Source organism: Pangasianodon hypophthalmus, chromosome 20 (genome assembly GCF_027358585.1).
Source record: "Pangasianodon hypophthalmus isolate fPanHyp1 chromosome 20, fPanHyp1.pri, whole genome shotgun sequence".
Lineage (NCBI taxonomy): Eukaryota > Metazoa > Chordata > Actinopteri > Siluriformes > Pangasiidae > Pangasianodon > Pangasianodon hypophthalmus.
Genome location: NC_069729.1, coordinates 11,342,346 through 11,364,476, shown reverse-complemented (window position 1 = coordinate 11,364,476; position 22,131 = coordinate 11,342,346). Strand labels below are relative to the sequence as shown.

General features: G+C 38.5%; 1 protein-coding gene across 8 annotated transcripts in view; it reads left to right on the top strand.

Annotated features, from left to right (window-relative positions):
• The window catches only part of iqsec1b (IQ motif and Sec7 domain ArfGEF 1b), a 182,991-nt gene that overhangs the window by 97,855 nt on the left and 63,005 nt on the right, over positions 1-22,131 (top strand). The window contains exon 1 of one of the 8 annotated variants that reach the window (XM_053227224.1): positions 1,461-8,127. The exons of 6 other annotated variants lie outside the window; for them this stretch is intronic. In XM_053227224.1, coding sequence (XP_053083199.1) covers positions 8,105-8,127 — 23 coding nt within the window. In that variant the 5' untranslated portion in view covers positions 1,461-8,104. Of the gene's footprint in view, positions 1-1,460; positions 8,128-17,446; positions 18,197-22,131 lie in introns of those variants that run through there. One more of the 8 variants, XM_026932603.3, reaches the window with a different exon arrangement.

The following is a 22,131-nucleotide window of genomic DNA, read 5'->3' as shown; positions in this document are numbered from 1 at the left end:
CAGGCACTGTTATTTTAGCAATAACATATCTAGTAATATTGCCAGATGTGCAGTAAATGAATAGTGACACAATATATCTGAGAATACATTAAGGCACTAATGGGCCAAACATGAAAGTAACTGAGTGCTTATGTACTCATCTATCAAAAAACACCCACGTTTACAAACAAGCTGTGATGTGCTTGAAAAAGTGTACAACCAAATGAATCAAATGAAAAAGAACAGTATTTAAAAATATATATTTTACAATAGAGCTAAGTGAGAAAACAGCTTTAATTCTTATAATGGGTGACCCACACAGGAGTTAAAGCTGACCTACTGCACTCAACAGCTTGATATTCACTGTTTCACTGCTTGTTGACTGAGTCTCTCTCTCTTGTGCTCTTGATTTGAGAGTTTAGGGCCATCACCTGGAAGCACAACACAAATGACCATTTTCTGCAAAAAAACAAAAAACAAAAAAGTCACCCTAAGACGAAAGAGGATCCTTGCATATTAGCTGTCCTGGAGCTGTCAATAATAGAGTGACATTCGGATGTACTTGTGTGTGAGAGCATGTTGGCATGAGGTCATGTATTCTAAGCCTGAGCAAATGCACCACACTGGACAGTATTGGAGCAGGATTTTAGTTGTTTTTTTCTTTAGGGGATTGGTTGTTTTTAATAGTATTTAACTGCGAGCCACATAGTCACTTTTAAACCAGTGTCCTCAAACATTAATATATTATGATTAAAAAAAACAACTGGGTTTCCAGAATATCCAACTCTGCACTTTGTAACTATACTCTGTACTTAATGGATGAGTCCAGCAGATCAAGACTAGGTAGAATGCATTGGTTGTCTGAACAGGCCACAGTGGCTTGTGTTTTGACACAATCTCATGACCATAATGACTCATGACCATACTCATGAGATTAGAGAATTTGTACACATTTGTAATAATGTATTACAAAAACATAATAGCCTTATAGATTTTTTCTCACAGAAATGCTGACATGGGAGCTTCTGATTGGGGCAAAAGAAAAGCATTTGCCCAATCATCCAGAGATCCTGAGCTCAAATCCTGAAGGTGCCACAGCAGTGAATCCAAGAGAGCAAAACTGGCTATACTCTCAGAGGGGGAGGGAGGGCATACTCTCTCCCCATCAATCACAGCGACACTAGCCAATCATGGGCGTCTGTCAGCTCATGCATGTGGGCGGATAGTGCTTTCCTGTTATGCTACTCCCTGACATTGTATGAGCAGCAGTTTAAAAGGATGCGGTCGGCTGGCTTCACGTGCCTTGGTGGAAGCACGTGATAGCCTCCACCCTCCCTGGTTGGTAGCTGCTGTGTGATGGGGGAGAGGATGGGAATTGCCAGATTATGGAGAAAATCTGGAGAATAATAATAATAATAATTATTATTATTATTATTATTATTATTATTATTATTATTATTGTTATACACCAAAATGCTAACATGACCTGGGCTGCCATTTAGTTCCTGATTTAAATAATCATTGCTGGGTTGTAGATATTTTGACCAAATCCCTTGAGTAGTAGGAGCTATAGAGCAGCCATTAAGCCTATACCACAATGTCATGATGTGGCTGGTTGAGTTAAGCAGCAGATATTCAGCAGCTTTGTCCTATACATAATTAAATGGTTCCTCCCCATTGTGTTTTCTTACCCTTTGTGTAAAAACCTAAACAGTGTAGAGTAATATAATTGCAGTATGCTATTTTTTGTCTGTTAGAGAGCCACCATGAGCAAAATTAATCCTAATGATTCACATTTTTGTTTAACATCAGCATAATTTTTGTGTTGCTCTATTAGGAGGAGACTAAAGCTGTGTACAATACTACTGTCAAACACATCACATTGATGTTTTAATGTGAGAAATGCCTTCCTCCTTGCTTTACTCCACATTACCTGGTTTCCAAAGAAAAAGACGGCTTCATAGAACACATTTCAGCCTGCACTATGGACTCCCCACAATCAAATTCAACACAATGTTGCCATGTTCTTGCCTCCCCTTTTTATAGATGTCAAGCTGCTTTGCCATCTCAGTGGAGCCAAAAAAGCCAACCTTTACTTATTTGTTTATTCATGAAACAGATTATCTGATTGTGTTTGTTGATATGGTCCACAACTTTTCAGCAGAGTAATTTTGAGGTGTTGGCCAAGTGTGTGATGATGTGTGAAGAGATTGCCCCCTACTGGTTATCTTTAACTATGTGGTTTTTTCCCCCACATTGAGGAATGACAAGGTTCATGTGGAGAGTATGACTGATTCTTCCTTTGAAAGAAGTACTGGTGTGAGGGTTTTTGGTTTGACGTGAGATATTGTCTGTATGCACTGTCACAATGTCAGTTATTGTCTGTATGCACTGTCACTGTCACGATGTCTGCTCCATTCAAGGGATGAATGAAGCAGATAGCATACACAGACCCTTTCATGATGGTAAGAAAGAGAATGCAGCATCATTTCAGCGTTCTTCTGAACAGGCTGATTCTTCTAATCATGAGTTTAACACTATTGTACTTATAATTGTATTCAGAGGAGGGAGACATTGTATAGTAGACTAACATGACTCCTCCCATTCTGACAAGGGTGTAACACATCACCCATAGGCATGTATTTCTGTAGCAGTTTAAAGCTTCCAAAACTTAGTAAAACAGACTTCGTCACACTTGAGTCACATGTTGATCGACTCGTCTCAGAGTTACACTCGAATTGAGCCAGATCTCACCATGTCAGTTAAAACAGCCAACGATTGATTTGATTTTTAACTTCATTACACTTTTAGTGTGGATTTCACCTATGAAATTTGTATTTCTGATAGTTTTTTAGTGCTGATGTAAAATTCAAATCCTCAGTGTTAACAGCAGGCCTCCTGCAGTACTCAGGATGGGCTACACTGCTTCAAGAGATCAGTAAAATAAGGTAGAACTGCAGTCAATCAGAGCTTTAAACATCTTAATCAGGCCTTTGTAGTCAATGCAGAACTTAATAGGTAATTAAATGTAAATTGAATGAAATAAAGAAAGTATTTCAGTTGACATTAATAGCATTGCAGTGATCATCATCTGCCACTGTTGTCTCAGAGAACACAGAGCTGTGACTGATTGCAGGGTTTCTCCAAGACACAGTGCATGTAGTTGAGAGACTATTCCACTGAGACAGTATGTGCGTGTGTGGAAAGGACCACTCCAGCACAAGTGCATTTGTGTATTTGTGTGGAGAAGAGTTGGAGAGACTCCAAAGGGGCATGTTGCTTAAGTGGATGCTTAGTTCAGCATACTTTCTGCAGGGAGATGTAGAAAGGGATAGAGGACTGTCTGGCACACTTTAGGAATGTCTTGGCACATACATGATCATGTGCAAATCAGCCATCAGGCTCATTTTCTCAGATAGTGAAGAAGTGGTGGTCTAATTGAGCCTGAACCGGATCAGAGAGATGCTTCCGTCTGCTGCCTTTCTTTCTCAGTGCTTCAGCTCAGACTCCGTAGAAAGAGAGTGCACATGCATGTGTATGCACTTTTGTGTGTGTGTGTGTGTGAGACAAATATTACCAAGCCATTTGTCAAAACTGCCAGGCTTGAAAGCATGCTGGGTTCTGACGAGTGGCTTCTGATGAGTGGCTCCAGCTGCGACAAACTTGGAGATGCTCCCTCTCAGAGTTTGGCATGGAATAGAAAGAGCCCTCAGCATGGAAATAGTGCTGACACATGGTCAATACTGCGTGCATATGTCTGTATGTGTCTGGGATCTGTTAAACCATAAGCAAAGTTACTTTGTGATGGTTTCTGATCACTTCTTTCAAGGTGTGATTGAGTGAGGTATACCTGCACATTGCATTATGTCCCGATGACTCTCATGGCTTTACACAGGTTCACTAATGAGAGAGCTTGCACAGAGGTGTACAGCCTGTTTTGTATCGTTATATTTGAAAAATTCTGGACTAAAATTGACTTCAAATATAAGCCTTAAGGTATTGTGTGTGAAGAATTACTTTTTTATTTATTTAAAAACTCATGAAAACTGCAGGAAAATGAACGAAAAAGAGAGCAAAAATAAATAAAGATGCTACAATTGCAAATATAGTTTAATGTTTTTAATATCCCATTCATGTTAGAGCTGTGTAATTCACTCCACACTGATTATTTCCTAGCCAGTTCTTTGTCCTCATTTTATTTGTCATGTGGATTTAAGAGACCCACAGCTGCTTTGTGTAATGAATGGTAGATGAGCAATGATGAATAATGTATGCTTGATGGATCTGTAGAGTCAAAATGGCATAATCATGGTGTCACTTTGGTGGTACACGTCTGATGGTTAACACCTGATTCAAGCGACATATTTTTTTTAAAAAAAATAAGGATGTGTTAGAATACTTAATGGTGATTGTAAGGATGTCAAGAGAACTGACGAATTGACAAAGGGCCATTGCTCTCACAACACTCAATGCCATAAGCATACATCAATTTCAAAGCAGGTTGAAGACCTTTCAAACAGCATTTCAATATATTGACCAGTTGACAAATTTCTACCAGTGTTTCGTTTATATCAGTATTCCTCTCACTACTAGCAGCCTATGCACTAAAAATCCCTCTGGCAAGGATGCCTGGACTTCATAGCAAAGCCAGCCTAATGACCATAATGACTATCCAATATATTGTACAATGTAAAAAAAAAAAGCATTAAGAAATTAATATTAATACTGCCAAACACAATGATAAACAGACCGTTTTTCTAGTTGTTCCACCAAAGTCCTATAATGGTCCTAAGTAAACTATAAGCTAAGCAAATGAGTCAAACTTTTTACTGATACACACCAAGCACATTCACATGACAGACTCATTAACACGAGTCTACTTTTAAGTTTTATTTAATAAGCATTTACTATAGCTACAATACTGATGCACCATTTCAGTTGGTGATTCACTTGATTTTATTCAGAACCTCAGCATACATAAATAATAGACTATGCAGTTATAGTGCATTAAAAACTTGATCATTAAAAATACGACAGCTTACCTGTTTGGCTTGCAAAGCATTCATACAGTCCGAAAACCTCAGCCATAGCCCAATTCTACTGGGAAATCACAGACCTGGCAACACTGTCAGCAGGTGAAGGGGTTGTGTGCAGACTAGGGGTTGTATGACTACTAATTTTTATATACCAGTAATTCAGAAAAATAGTCTGTTCAAGCAAAAAAAAAAAAAAAAAAAAAATGAGAGTGCGCAACAAAGCACAGAAGGTCCTTATAGCTTAATGATAGATGGAGGATGTGCTATCTACAACAGCATCTTGGAGATTTTTCCGCCATGTTCAACTCCGGCCTCAGTAGCACCCAAAAACGAGTCTGGATCAACCGCTTTGAGCTGCCATGCACCGCTGGTCTGACTCTAAACCAGAGTGGGACTGGATAGTGATATGCAAAGCACGGTTCCAAAAGCATGAACAACAAAATGGATTTTATTTAAAAATTTACTTGGCTATAAAGGACAAAAAAGTAACTGTGTGAGGAATTCCTTCAGGAATTCGATTAAAAAACAGTCTCTCGTGCACACACACCTCAACTTCATGCAAAGTGTTAATGGTCCATTAAAGCATAAGAAAATTAATGACTTTTCCCAGCGTATCCTTGTGTACTGTAGTTGACTATAGAATTGGTTTCATCTCCTCCACTAATTGACATCACCACAGCGGTGACTAGTGTATATAGTAATCGTGTAGTCTATGCAACCCCTAATGCAGAAACATTTTTAATTACAGGGTGCATGTTGTGATTTTTGGATGACTGTTGTTGTTATGGTGACATCTCCAGATGCATACCTCCATATTGTAGTTACTAGGTGGCAGGGGCTGCCAGTGGCCTCTCTTTGGCACCTACCTGCTGCCCTGACAAGTACAATGATGCAAGGGACTGTATCTCTACTTGAGCATACACACACACTGTCAATTCATCTGCTTGTTTATTCAGGAAGCCTGTCTTGTGCCAATGTTGAGTTGATATTTGCAATTCTAATGTTTCCTGGAAGAGCATTCCAAGAGTTTAGGGTCATGCTGTAAGAGCTTTGTAAGCAAAGCACATCTGTAGATGTAGGTGTGTCCTATGACATATATGATATTCAAATTTTATTATGTCAATAATGCAAATTTCAACAGGCATAGAAAATATGTATAAGCATGCCATGCACTAATCATTTATCTGAAAACTCCTGTCCAGGTCTTTGTTAATGGACACACACATACAACAGTGAGTTGCTACAGCACACCTGAGCATCACACGCCACAGTAAAATGCCATCTGACAGGTTGCAATATTTTGAGAAATCAGAGGAGACAATATGTACACTGTTTGCAAACATTGTCAAAAGAAGCTGCTTCGTGTTAACAATTCCAAAAGGCAAAGACCTTAAAATGGCATCTTCCTTTCTCTAAATCCTGAAGTAACGCAGCACGTTTTACTGCAGCAAGTGTCATGATGATATTTCAGACAGGATTGTGGGTATTGTAATGGATGGATACCTATTAACTTAGTGGAGAGAAAGTAATTTAATCACAGCATTAATACCCAGATACCAGCTGAGAATAGATCATTGACAAATTCATTCTTTTTCTGGACAAACTAAAGATCCTTAGTTATGGATAACAAAGATGACAAAGAGAAAGTGACAAAGATTTTCTCTTTTGTCAAGTAAAGCTCCTTACAGTAAGAAAGAAAGCTATGACTCCTGAGTTTATTTGTCTAAGGTATATAAGTTTCTATATAGGCTAATAGTTTTTGGGTTCTCCTTGAGCTGCACAGTGCACATGTCTGGCTGTAAATTGCTCTTTGTGCTTTTAAGAAGATTTTTTTCATATTGGTTGATTGGTTAATCATCATAACTAATGCTCCTCTGGTGCTGGGGAACTGTAAAATACCTGATTCAAAATAATATTAAAAAACTAAAAAAAAAAACTTTTTAAAAAATGTATATTTATGGATCATTTTGAGCCAATTCATTGTTTGTTGTTCCTTTTCACATTTGCTTGCCAGTGATATCAATGATGTTATGTTCACTGCATTTAAAGCTATGTTTTAAATTTTGAATATATCTTTTACACCTTTGATTTACAACTGATGGACTTCCACTGAAACATCTAGTTTCTCAAAAATTCTGTAATACACCAGGATTTCTGCAGTCTCAATTTATTATTGAAGTATATTACATTTACATTACATGAGATTTCTCTACATGTATGACCAGTTTTCCCATGTGACTTAGTGATATTCAGAAATCCTACATGTATGTTTTTAACTGATGACCATTAAATCTCCCACTACAGTTCACCTGAGCAATTTTTCCCAGCAGATAAATCTCTTAATGAATTGTGCTTATTCCCAGCAGATAAATCTCTTAATGAATTGTGCCTGTTCTGAAAAGCCTTATTACCATGCACTTGCCAAAATCGCTCACTTGAGTCAAGCACCATCTGCCAGGCTCCCAAATATAATTACACTCTCTACCTGCCTGTCTATTTGCACAATACTTCATTAGCTCTTAATGGTTCATCACATGTAAATGGAGGAAAAGGTGGGATGTTCTGATGCCACATCACTTTCATGCTGATGGGACCTGCCTTGCAAACAGCCTCTGTTGCCATGGTTACCAGCAGACCTGACAGGTATCGGCATCCTTGGGCCATAATAAAGTTGAGATGCTAAGCCATAAACAGTCATTAAAATAAAAGACCAGGGCCATCATGAGTGCACAGTGTCGTATGCCTTATTCTGAATGGAGTAAGCATGAATTGGAACATTGAAATCTTTCCTGCCACGTTTTACTCCAGGATGCTAATGTTACACCTCATTGAGTGGTTCGTCTGGTTTCCTGTGTCGTCTTGGATGCTGATGTTGCATTACACACCCACACACAAACACACTCATGAATCTCCGCCCCTCCATGGTTAAGCTTGAATGAGCTAGCCGAGCTTGTGAGAGTGTGAGGAAAGCTGTGTGTGTGTGTGTGTGTGTCTGTGTGCGTGCACGCATCTGTTTGTGTGTATATGTGAGCGAGCAGCGTGCACTACACTCAGCCCCTGTGTTTTTCCACAAACAGCACAGCGTCGTCATGGCTAACAGACTCTACTACCTGTGAGTACTGTAGTTCTTTAAAGTAAAGTGTATGTGTTTAGTTTAATGAAGTAATGCACATCACATTAAATAATTAAGCTTATTACATATGTGATCAGCCTGTATTGAGTGATGTGTTAACATGTAGATATGCTGTTTGCTTTAACAGCGACTGATCTGTTACAGCTGTTGTCTTTATTTTCTGGAACGTACACACCATAGAGATTTAATCGCATGTCACTGACATGATTAGAGGGCTCAAACTTATTAATTAAGTATGATTTATTCCTCATTGTGTGTATTTTGATGTTCGTTTATTTCTCACCGAGTGTTGCTGTGCAGCTTAATTCAGAAGCAGTGTGAGAGGAGGACGTGCCCTGCATGTCTCGAATGTTTACCTCGGCTGTGCTGAGCTGAGCTGAGCTTCTTTGGGCTGCGTGCAGGGGGATAAGACTGGGCATTGAGATGCTTCACACATTCAAAAGCAAGACTTTGTGGACAGGCTTTTGCGTAGCACTGATGATGTCACACTTTCTATTTTTGGAAACCATATAAGCCTGTGTGATTTCAAAGCCTCACTGCTGACAGACTGCAGGAATGAGCCTTATTCTGCTTCGACTCCTTTTACTTCTGACACAGATAATGCCCCAATCACTTTACATAAGCTTATTAATCTGGAAGGCTTGTGTTCGCCGCTGTAGTGTAGAGGAATGACCATAAGCTCACTTCGGCTCACCTAGAAACTGCAGGGCAATACTTAGATTATGCTTTCCTATTAATTCAAAATATGTGAAATATGAAAAATGGTGTAGATTTTAAATCCAAAAGGTGTCACAAGAATAGATATTAGAGCTATTCCTTTATATTCATGTTAATGGTTATGATCACTTATGGTTGAAATTAATCCTTAAAATGCTTAAATGTTAGAAAGTTTTCTCAAGTGGTTTTGTATCTGGATACTATAAGACCAACACCTCTGGTCCTATCCATATTGCCCCCAAATGTTTAACATTACCATTTCCTCTTATGTAATGTCACATGTTATGTGAGAAAATCGTTTATCTTGTGCTAAGCTACAGCTGCCTCGTAGGCTCATGTCATCTGTTCTTGAGCCCAGAGTAGCTCCAGGTCTCTAGCTCTTGGTTTGATGTAACTCTACCTGCAGAGTTTTATCCTGGGGGAGGGGAGGATTGGGACTGCCTTGTACATCATGTGATCATTCCTCAAGGTCACTTTAATCACCCATTATTCCTCCAAAGCAGCCCATGACTAATCACTCCCTCTCTCTCTAGCCAGTCTTTTTTTCTCTCAAACCCATGTGATAGCTCAGAAAGGAGGGTGTGAATGCTGGGATCAGTGTTTTGGTAAGAAGGTGAGCTCAGCGCACATGATTGGAGGCCTCTATCAGTGATGGTAATGCGAGTTAGCACCAAGCCACACACACTAACAAGCAGGCCATCAGAGCCCAGTTCAGCGGGATGCTCCACAGTGATGTTTCTCCATCGTTATCTTACCTGGTAGCAGTCCTGATCCCATTCGTCACATTTTGTGTTTGTCACCATTGGTTGGTTGATTATGCATTAAATCTAACTTCAAAATGAAATGATGCCTGGAAAGCACACACACAGATTTGTATTCAAATAAGATATTTTTATACATACAAGCTTCTACAAAAGGATGGGATCGTAGAGGTGCTGAAATCATGCATCTAAATCGTTTCGGTGATTTCCACAGTGGCAAATCATTTTGAAGTCTGGCTGTCGAGGCGCCCTTTATCCTATCAAATAATTATAAATGAGTGGTGATTAAATATTTAAACACTTGTTTTTAATATTTGATGCATTGAACACTTGGTTGGACTGCAATATATGTGGATAAGATATGGTTGGCAAACACATTAAAAGATTTCTATGAGCCTAATTAATTAGTAATTAGTGTTATATATTATAAAGCGGCTAGTTTTCCTTATCTAATAGTGCCTTACTCACAGTATTTCAGCTGTGTTGTGGTACTTTCTGTTTCTTGAATCTCTCAGATGTGATCATGGTTCAAATAAAGCAATAAACCATGAGAGGGCATGTATTGTAATGATTTTATCACAGGTAAGGGTGTTCTTAGGCATGACGTTAAGCGGAGACATGATGCAAGAATAGAGTAAATGCAAGCAATTTTCAAAAATTCAGTACAAACAAATTGAGACAAAACTATTTAAATTTTTGTACTATGAAGTAGTTTGTCATTCTGAAGCTACACCTCTCATCTGTAAAAACATGCATTGTCACTATGCATTTAAATATTAATTAGCTTTTATTGACACAGACAGGAAGAACATTAGCAGTAGTGCTAATGTTTCCCATTGTCAATGTTTTATCGTAAAATTTTATGTTTCAGATTTATGTTTTATTTATTTACCCACAGTAATCTGGCATGTTCAACTCATGTTCATGCAGCAATCATTTTTAAGCCCCTTCAACACACCATTAGACTGAATCCCAAAGGACTTCCTTTTCTCTGCATATGCTCTCTGCCTAGAGTGTGACATAGTGATGTTCTTGGGAGCCCCAAAAAAATAAATAAATAAAAAAACACCAATGGGGATGACATGCCTCAATGTGACACTGTAAATGTACATTTTGTCTTTATTTTATTTACAGAAAATTTAAAATTTATTCCAAAAGCTGTGTAAATAGTAGGGGTTGGACGACAACAGATCTTTACTATTCGACCCAGGATTTAAAAAAAAAAAAAAAAAGTAGTCAATTAATCTTCTGTTCCATAGTTAAAGCAAAGCACTGTTTCAGGACATTGCTATGTTTAGACGGTTTATTTGTTCAGCACTGAATGCATCAAGCCACACTTCACTTGACAGCTGTATGCAGGCCACACATTACATTTCCAGTTTCAGTGCTTTTATAGGTTACACTGATAATGATAAAAGTAAAACAAATCATCACAATAATTGTGCAAAATAATAAATCTGTGTATCATATTACACCTGGTGGCTCAGCTGAAATCATTGATTCTGAAACTGAGAGCGAACAGCGCAATGCGGAAAATTGTTAGAGCTTAATGATAGATGGAGGATGCAATGTCTACAGCGGCATTTGGAAGGTTTGGAAGGTCCTGCCATGTTCAACTCCAGCCTCACCAATGCTGGCATGGACTGCTGATCCGACTCTAATTTAGCTGAGTGGTATTGGATAGCGACATGCAACCTGCGGCTTTCACACAGCTCTGCCAGAACATGCCAGAATTCACTCTGCCACAATGCAAGGATTTGTGTTTAAATTTATGTAGCTTTAAAGGACAACATGAATAACTATTAGAGGAATTCCTTCAAGTGTGTGGTGGAATGGAATTCAAAAACAGCTGTTTTAGCAGCAAAGCCTTTTAAGGTAAGGCAGTTCCAAATGTCTTTAGATAGAGTTCCCGTTTTAAACTTTCCATTACCTCACTCACTGCTACCATCTGCAAGCAGTCTGGCCACAGGACATCCTGGGCATCCTACATTTACCCAAACACCTGGTATGTCTGGAATTTAAATACAGTTGATGACTCATATGAGTCAATATGCGATTGCTGATGCAAAAGATATAGCTTAAGTGTTCTAATCTCAGAGTTATATAAAACTCACACGCAGCACTTCACTCACAACTAACGAGGGAGCTTTTGCTTCTTCACAAAAGCCTAAATGAATCCATGATGGCTGATTTCGTTTCTGAACAGCTCTGATTGCACACGACTCTCCACTGTAAATAGAGCAACAGTCAAAACAGCAGGAGACTGGTGACATTTTGTTCACCTTTCTTTTTTTCTGGATTTGTTTTGTTCACCTGCAACAGACGGCAAAGGCTCAGCCCACTCTTTCATGAAAGCTTATTTGAAATTGTCACTTGAATGTTGCTATATGTTAACTATTAACTTTTGCTTATCCTGCAAGGGTGTTTAAGTACAGCTGGAGCGCTCTGTCTCAGATGTGTGTCATTGAGGGGAAAATAAAAGAACAATTTCTCATGTTCTGTACGTCATTTAAAAGTATGCGCTACTGTAGAATTAACCTGTTGAAATTGGGTCTCCATTTGCTTTCATATAAAGCTGTGAGCTCTTTGGGACATGATTTTTCTGCAGTAAATTTATATTATATATGAAGTGGTTCTTTTAAATTTAGAATGCCTGTTATTGGTACGATGGACTTTAACCCTCAGTGTAATTGAGTTGCTACTGTTGCTTGTGCAGTGGGCATCCATATTAGTTTGGATTGAACATTAGGCCCCATAAGAGCCACTACTACTATATACTATATAGAATATAGCACAACGAGACTCCTAGAGGAGGCCATCTACCAAAGGTCCATGATCAGATAAGGAAGGGAAGCAACAAAGTGGCCAAGTGGTAACTCTCAATGTGGGGCTACCACCACCATGCTTCACAGTGTGGATGGTGATCTCAGGGTGGTAAGTAGTGGTCATCAAACCAGATATACTTTTTTCCAGATTTGGGGTCCCCAGCATGTCTTTTGGCTCCAAGTGGGATTTTAATATGGCTTTTTTAACATTTTCTTGTCATTAACATGTAGTTTGATTTACAAGCTACAAGTGATCAACATAAAGTCCACCAAGACTTCTTCAAGATTTACCAGATCCCAAATGGCTTTCTCTTCGTTATATAATACTGTCTATATAGGCTATAACATAATGGTTGTGTAGAATAAATGTAGTGGTAATGCTTTTATATTAAGGTTCCCTTAACTCTCATTATTTAGTGAACATGAACAAATCATGTGCTTCAGCAATAATGTTTTTTTAAAAAAGAAACCAAATAAACCTAATAAAATGTTTACACCATCAATGAGTAATATTAAGCACAAGTACAGAACAAGTACTTGACCTGGATACTTTTGGATGCCAAGCTGGATGTCTGGATGTCTCCTGGAAGAGTGCTAGAGATACAGAGGATACAAATTTATGAAGGGAGATTGAATAAAGAATGGTGTTAATTCAGATCCACTAGAGGGAGCACAGCTCTAAGGCACTGTGACCTTTTCACACACTGAATATGCACAGAGATGTTGCATATGTACAGGGTATAAATTCTTATATCTTAGGGGCTAGAGTAAGTATATGGAGCTTAGAGTTTTTTATGGTTGGAATATTTTTATGGTTGGAATCTCCTTTTGCTTTTATTGTATCCATGCACAAGAAAAAGGGTCCAGAGTTCACTGTGATGTGCACATAGTGATGATAATCAAATTGAATATAACACTGTTGGTAATGTTAACTCTTGATAACTGGAATAAGAATGTTGAGAGATGACACTGCTTATACACTTTCTGGTATTTAAGAATATATATAGCAGTGTCTTGACATAATTCAGAAATGTGTGCGAGAATCACACCCATCTCTTTGTTCACACATGAACCTCAGAGGAGACTACAGCTTTTGTTCAGAATATGAGCTGAAGAACATGGGTTTGTCCTGTTTAAATGAGAGACCTACGAATATCCTGATCTTTGTCTTTACCCTTATCTTATTTTTATTATACGAAGCATCTTTTTAGCTTAGAAATTTTCTCCTACCTCTGGATATTCTACTGGATTTCTCTATCCTCTCTTTAAAGCATGTGATCAAAATATCAACAGGCAACAAAATTGATTTAGGAATGTGCTCGATCAGGGGCAGCACAGAGACTAGATATATCTTCACACCTAAAGCCTTTGCTCAGCTTCCCAAATGGAGACCACGAAGACACAGCCTGTGCTCATCATTCCAGCTCTGACCCCATCTGGCCCCACGTGCCCCGACAATAACTCCCAATTACACACCCATCTGTCCTGACCGAACTGGCAGCAGCCTTGTGGGGGCCTTTAAACTCGGCCACCATGCTTGGAATAATGTCTGCCTCCGATTAGCTCTTATTGCCCCCTCCCCCATAAGGTCAGAGAAATAATGATAATGCCACCATGACCTTTCATCATCAGGTCATATCTGGACAGGGTAAGTGGATATGAACTTCCTCCACACTGTGCTCCAACTACTGATATGTTAACTTGCCATTTCTGACAACCAGCACAGGTCTGATACAGCACAAAAAGGTGCTTCACAGAGAATATAATACATTGTTTTATATAGATGATGAAAGATTTCTCCTCTGTCTCATTTACACTGCAATTTCTTTGTTCATAGAACAAAAGAAAGAAAATGTAATAAGCATGTGAGGTTAAATCCCATGGTGGACTCGTATTTCTACCTAACCAAGCCTTTGTTCCAAAGTCTTATATATTTTATTCACGATATTCTCTAGTTCACATGTTAGAGATGTACAAGTCGTTGAAGAAAACTTTTATATTTAAATTGGTTTGCTGTATACAGTGTATAAGCAGTATTTCTATAATCATTTTTGTGTGCAGTTAGTTCTAGCTTTGTTTTTACATCTGATATCTCAATCTGGAATTCTCTCTGGATTTTTTTTATTCTTGATATATTTTAAAATGTGGAATAAAATACTGTAGAAACAGCTGGCCAAGAAATATAAATATATTTTATAGCACCGCACATGTATTTGTCATTACTCAATAATTTTTTCACACTCTTATGCTCTGGGTTCTGTTTTGTCCCTCCTCACTACGTAACAGCTTTAACAATGACACGACTTTGTATATTACTTACAAGATATTTGTACAATCATGAACAAATCATAACATGGTATCTGGTAGTGGATCTTTCATAAATTTCAGGAGTAAGGTCAAAAATACACTTGGCGTCTGAGAATGGTTAGGCTATTGTAATTAAATACATCTCGGTAGGTGGCTGGATAAATGATGGTACGGCTCATGTTTTGGATATTTGTTCAATATAATAAGGAGTCATTTACTCCTATGATTCACACTGAGAGACATCATAAAACAGCCTTTATGAGTTATAAGCATTCATGAGCTCATATCATATCCATATTTCTGAATTCATCTTTACTTGCTTATGATAATCAGCTGTGCGGTACAATTACCTAAATTTTGATTCTCTGTCATTCTTAGCTTTGGGAGCTTTTAATCTAACAGTAATACTGTTCCATGATCTTAAATTTTGAGTGCAGGAAGTGCGAATTGAAAAGTAATCATGTTTTGCATTTAGGGTTTTATTCTTTTGCTTTCCATCTTCAAGGCTTGAGTAAATGGTGATAACATCGCCCAATTAACCCATGCATTCAATATATGCCCTTTAATTAATTGGTCTCTATGAATTTCGAATAGCATGCAATTTCCCATGAGGGACATTCAAGTTACGATGTGCTGGTATCATGAAAGTGCCAGTCATGACTTGAAGGGATCGATTCAGAAGGCAGTGGAGGTTGGAGAAGAAGCCTGTAGTAGTAATAGTGTGTGTGTGTCGTGTCCTTCCCCAGGTGCTGAATGAGGCCATTAGCACTTATTGGCCTTGGAGCTCATTCACTGGGAACCGTAACCCAGCTGGGCCCTAAGACTTAACACCTGGTGTACAAGTGGCTCTAATGGCTGAACACTTGAAAGGCCTTAGTGGCTCTCCTTAGCTTTGTTCTATAACTTTTGCTTGGCTTTGTTGGTTAGAAGATAAATGAGGCTTGAATTTTAAGTAAATAATAGTTGTCTTTGTTTTATCTTTCAGTGTTCTGGCTTTATATTTAGGGCACAAATACACAAAGACATAGACATATCTCTCTTTGTCTATTCCTCTGTTTTCTCTCATTCCTATTCCTTCCGCAGTATATTCATTTCTTTTATAAACTCTCATTTAAACTCTGGGTTTTTAGATGCACCCTGGGTAAAATGTTGTGATTCTGTATTCTAAACATCTCCATTCTGACTCGCCTCAGCCAGCTGGATGATGGATGTGTCCTGGTTTGGCAGCAGTGTGTGTTCCCTGCTTCATTCCCCTGCCCCCTCTTGCCAAGATGCCCCCCCCTTAACTGCCCCACAGACAAAAGAGTTGTTTGCAGGGCCTCATTAACGAACCAGTAGGAACATGTGTGGCCACTCCGTATGCTTACACATTTATGGGCTCTAAACATGTTAAGGGACCAGAAAATGGAAACACTTCATGGCTAAATTGCAGAAAGACTGAGTTTGCGGGTGGTTTAAAGTGAACTAACTGCCTGCCTTCTGTTTGTGGAATGAATTGGGCTTTGTTCTTTGAACGAATTAAGTGCTTGTTATGGAGCAGGGTTAGAGTTAAAGTGCCCTTCTGCCTATAGATCATGTGTAAATATAAACCCTGGCAGTAACTGGATAGAATGTAGTGGTTAGAGAAAATAAAGACATTTGTATAAATTTAGACTCTCAACATTTCAGGATTTTGCGCATTGTTCATTAATCAGGTATGTTGTAATTATTTAGATGGTCTCTTTTTTCTTGTGCTTTTGTTGAGTCTGTGGGAACCGCAGCATCCCGATTGTATCTCTTGACTTGGCAGTGAGAGTGAGCACATTTCTCACTGTCCACTTGCACAAAAACACTCTTTGCTATTCCAACAGCCAACACTCAGGCACTGTCACTGTGTGTGTGTGTGTGTGTGTGAGAGTGAGAGAGAGAGAGAGACTGACTGTGCTTCAGTGTGCATGTGTATGTTTGCTCTTAGAAGTGGCAGCCTGTGAATATAAGAGCATGAGAGGGAGAGAGATTTTAACTGAGCTAGAATAATCATATTCTAGCATAGTGACTAGTGCGCACACACACACACACACACACACACACACACACACACACACACACACACACACTTTCTAAAGACAAGGAAGGTTTGTGCTGTTAAACTAAAAACAATATAATTGTTTGACTTAAAGATATAAGAAAGAGTTAAAACTGCTAAATGGAAAAAACAGTTGAACATTTCTAAATGTTTTCATAATTAAAATATATAATAAAAATACAATACAAAGATTTTAAAATAAGGGTGTACAGTTCTTAGAGTGATTTTAATACAAAATTCAAATAATATAGTATACAATATAGGAAAATATATTTTTCTATATCATTATATTGAATTATGTTTTAATAATTAACTGCATTTAGGAAACATCCCAGTCTCTAGTACAGAGCCTTGAAATTATGATTTTTTTTTTTTTTTGGCTTTCCACCACTATGTACACTGTTTTGGTTTGGTGTTTTCAATCTGATTTAATAGAAAAATAAATCACACCGTGTATAATGCTTTCTAGACAAAACCCTAGTCCTCAGTGGGACACCCCTCCCTCCTAATCTCTGACCAATCAGCAACCTGATCATCAGCCTTCCGTTTTGTATTTTAGCGTCAGGATTGCGTTGCCTGGCAACCAGCATCAGCATTTTTGAGGGAGGCCTTGGCTGGGGTAGGAGCATGTCCTCACTGAGCACCATGTGCTTCTTCTGATTATCTCCACTCACTGTCCACATGGCTGCTGAAGGGTGTGCACCATCAGATACGGAATGATTAATCCGAGCCAGGCCAGTGGGGGGTTTGTGAGCCTAGCTGCTCCCATCGGCTCTGGGGGACAATAAGAGAAGCCCAAAGATCTCTGGGAAGAAAGGAGAGGAAAAGACAGAGAGAAGAAAGCTTTTTCTCCTGTATGCCCTTCGAGCAAACAGAAATAAAAAGCAAGAGACCTATTGGATGAGATCTGTTGGGGAGGAAATCATCTTTAGCTCACGGTTCACTCATTCACACAGACATGCACACCAACATGCTGTTCCATGGAGGAGTGAGAAAACACTCACAGCTGGCCTTTGTGTATGTCTCTTAACATGTGTGATATCTTCATTGCACAGTGGAAGAGACATGGAGAGGGACAGTGTTTATGGCATGTTGTGTCGTTGCTAAATCTCTGCATTTCAGGAGATGCTTCTCCCTTCTCCCATTCCTTCTGGTCAGGTGCTGAGATGAGAGTTCAGATGAGATGAGTGTTGAACACATTCAGTAGTGTGGAACCATGTGGATAGTTCAGCACTGGACACTAGGATCAGCTAAGTTGCTAAAGTGCTCATTTTTTTGCTGTCTCCTTTAAAGATCATGTTAAAGTTTAAGGCATTGTGTTTGGATTACTGGCAGTTCTTGTGCCTGCAGCCCCTCAGTGGCTTCTACAAAAGGTAAGAAAACTTTCACGTTCGAGTAAGAAAACACTAAGAAACGCTTATTACATCATATAGATATTTATGAAAATATCTATGGGCTTTATTTATTTATTTATTTATTTATTTACTATAAGGGGTACTTCATTTCACTCAGAACTGACCTAGATTTGGCTAGATTTGTAGAAATATATATTAAAAAAAAAAAAAAGCAGAATGTGTATTTCTTTCAAGCAGTATGATTGAGTAATATTAAACTTGAAGTTTCAAGGTGTAAATTATAGTTTATTGTGTAACTGCTCTTTACTTTTTGCAGCCATTGCTTTGATAACCCAGAGATTGATCCCAAATTATTAAGCAGAGGTAGTGACTGGAAAACAGTGAGGAGGGTTAGCAGCTGAGGTGACAGCAGGTTAGGATGATTTAATACGAGGGATCCATTGTGCTCCTCTGACCTGACTAGCATGTACACCCCCGCCTATTTGTGTTCTGTGCTTCTATCATGGCCCTGGCTTGACGTGTGTGTGGTCTGGTTGTGAGCATGTGCAGATAGATATGAGTACATTAAATATTTCAAAAGCTTTGATTAAATTTTTTTTCTTGTTCTGTTCTGAAAGCTTTTTTTCAACTTAATCAGGAATGATTTTTTTGCTCTGCGCTGCTCTAGTGCTCTAACACTTCTGATTCATCAGTTAATGACGGTGTCAGAATTTTTTGCTTGACCCTTGTGTCCAAAATGTCAAAAACCTGCCACCATGTAGAAAAGGAGTGGTTTAATGCAGTCTTTCTGTACTGAGAAGACGGAAAACCCAGATATTCACAAAGATTGTGATGACAAGAAAAATAGATTTGGAGTTAAAAATTCAATTAAGATGATTTATTTTATGGGTTTAGTGAAGGCAGGTCATTTTTGAAACCTAGGACAAGGGCAGTATACATAATGTTAAGACTACACAAGAGTTCAAATCTGAATGTGACCATTGCTACCACACTCATCCAAAAGCCACCAACAGGAGGACGGCATAGAATTACACAAAACCCACAAGACATATGTAATGGTGAAACATAAACACAACATGCTAGTGGACATTATATCATTATTACCTCAAGCTCATTTTTAAGAATATTTCTGTTTATCTGACCTGGATCACAGAATGACAATCAGAATGTAGTGATTTTCTTTTAATTGCAAGTCTATCGTTAGAGAATAAAGTATATAAAATCTGACATGAAGAACATATTATCTCAGTATGTTATAGAGGTGAGTCAAGATTTTATTGATCATCTCATAATGCGACCAGTGATAATCTTAAAGACCTCAGAAATTGCACAGCCAGGTTTAGTCTGTTCTTTAGAGCAGAAAAATCACCACACTATCCTTCAGTATCATTATATGGTGCATTATACAGCATTGTTTCCCAGGACTGCTTATTCAATTCATTAAGTGCTTAGTAATTAGCTGAAGCGTTAATGAAGGTGTATGTGCATCAGTGAGGACAATACACCATCCCAGTTGTACCTCTTTTGTGTACTTCAGGGGTACTAGAAAACCATTTGCAAAGCTCTGATTTAAAATATCACTCATTTGGACTGGTTTGAATTACATACTCGTCTCTGCCCTGGGGGTAGTCATCTTTCTTTCTCATTATAGCATAGAAAGTCCCAGGGGGATTCTTTCAGCTGAGATCTCAGTAAGGTAGAGTTGACCCTGGATTTTTATCAAGGATGTGGAAAAAGATGAGGAGAAGTCCCACTGGTGTTGATGACATCTATCTCAGCTGTGGATCTGGATAAAACCTGCAGGCACTGGCACTGAAGAGCTCTCCCTCCCCCCGTCCTTATGGCACATGTGTAAATGAGGGATTTGAGCTGAATTCTAGCTTGATTTTGGCTTGTGTGATGATAATTTTTTTCTGCTTGCAATTTACCACTTAAAAAATCTCAGTTAACTATGTAATCCTTCAGAAGCTGACATGAAAACAACATTTCCACCTTTTTCCACCTTTTCCACTCTTAATATCGCCAGCTGTGCAATTGGGAACTGTTGCCCAGCGGCAACAATCACGAAAACTCGGCTAGATGGTGGATTTTTAGGTGATACTTTAGACAAATCATTTGTCTAATGTCCATACGGCCAACATTTCTCTCTGCAGATCTGCTGCTGCTCAAAGTGTTTGAGCGCTGACCAGTGAAGGAGAGCGCAAAAAACAAGCAAGCAAAAAAAAACCCCAGCATGTTTCATCACTTTATCATCACCATTAACATTATTCAATTACCTCTCACTGCAGGGAAAAAAAAGTACATGGGCTGGAGTCGGACCTGATCCAGCTCCTCCTACATGGGCAGAGACATGACCTTATTATTTTAAACAGAGAGGAGTTATGTGACAACTCTAGAGACAACTCAGTGTGTTTCAGGCAGGATTTGTGTGTTTAATGTGTTGTTTTGTGTTATATAACATTGTATATCATTGTATTGTTTTTGTCCTTTTTTTCTGTTTTGGCCAAATATCAGAAGTGTCAAAAGTGTTAACCATTTTCAGCCTAAATTTTTCGATGGCATTCCTAATAATTGTAGTTAACTGATGTCAGATATATACATGTCTATTGTTAGCTAAGTCAAAAATACATTGATAGATTTTATTTTATATGAATGAATTAAAAGCTTTTACCTGGACAGAAGTAGAGGACACTTCACTAGTTCAAGACACTTATGCAGCTGTCAATTATTCCAGATTCATAGGTCGAATGGCTTATGTCCATTTTTTTATTGAGAAGAAAAATACTGCTCTTTTAATAAATTTTTGAGCGATAACTCATACTAGCATACTTCGATGTTAAATTACGGAGCTCCTATGCAAAATGTGTAAATGTTGGCAGGTCTGGTAATGTACTATAATCGGAGTAAATGTCACTGGACATTGTGGCAGGGTAAGATTGTGTACGGACAGTTATATCGTAATTTTGCACAAGCCTGTTTTGCACTTTGTTTTGAGTCAGGTTGTGCCTGGGAAAATCCCTTATACTGAGTGTGAACTACAAGCTTTGACAAGCTTTGAGTTGTTCCATTACTTCCGGGCAAATAATGGTGGTGTAGGTGGTGTAGTCTGACGAATGCATTGGTGGGACTGACTGCAGTAGCCATGGTGAGGAACAGTCTATTAAAGACCCGCTTTAACAGGTCACTGATGTGTCACTCCATCAAAGCATCTGAAAAACCGATATGTGTTTAGTTTGCTGAATCACTTGATGCCATTCCAAGCACAAGAGCTCTTGAAGGGCTTGATGGCCTTCTTTTATTCCACTCTGGTAACTCAACACATTGCAGTGGCTTTCAGATTATTATGTACAGTTTTCATGGATTTTATGTATTAAGTTTGGTTGTACATCATTACCTAAGAATAAAGTTTATTCCTATACATTGACTATCAAGCATCCAGATGAGAGGTGCTGATATTAAAAGGCAAGTATCAGTTCTGATCCATTTCACACTTAATGTGAGTTTCACAGTGACTCTGGGACAAACTCAAGCACAACCAATGGAAATGTATACAGCAGGTCATTAACATTCTCCCAGCTAGTTAAGCAGTCTTAGACAATCTCAGCTACCGTCCTTTTGAAGTTAAAGAAATGAATCCCACAGAGATAGCAAGGTTGTAACTTCCATACTTTGGTCTGTAGTATGGTACTTTTTTCCACCACAGGCAATTTTTGCTGAGGATGAGTAGAAACTAAATTTGCAAAAATGTTGAAAAGTGTTAATTACTTTGATTTTGAAGCATAATGCCATGTGGGATGTGTGAAACTGCTGACTGATGATGCATAAGCACAAACTGGTAGTCTGTAGCTAATCACACCAGCCATTTAATAGTTTCTCCTTGTTCTCTTAAAGTAACTGCAGTGTAATTAATACCCTGAATCTGCTTGGTCCTGTTTTATCTTGGTCTTTCACGG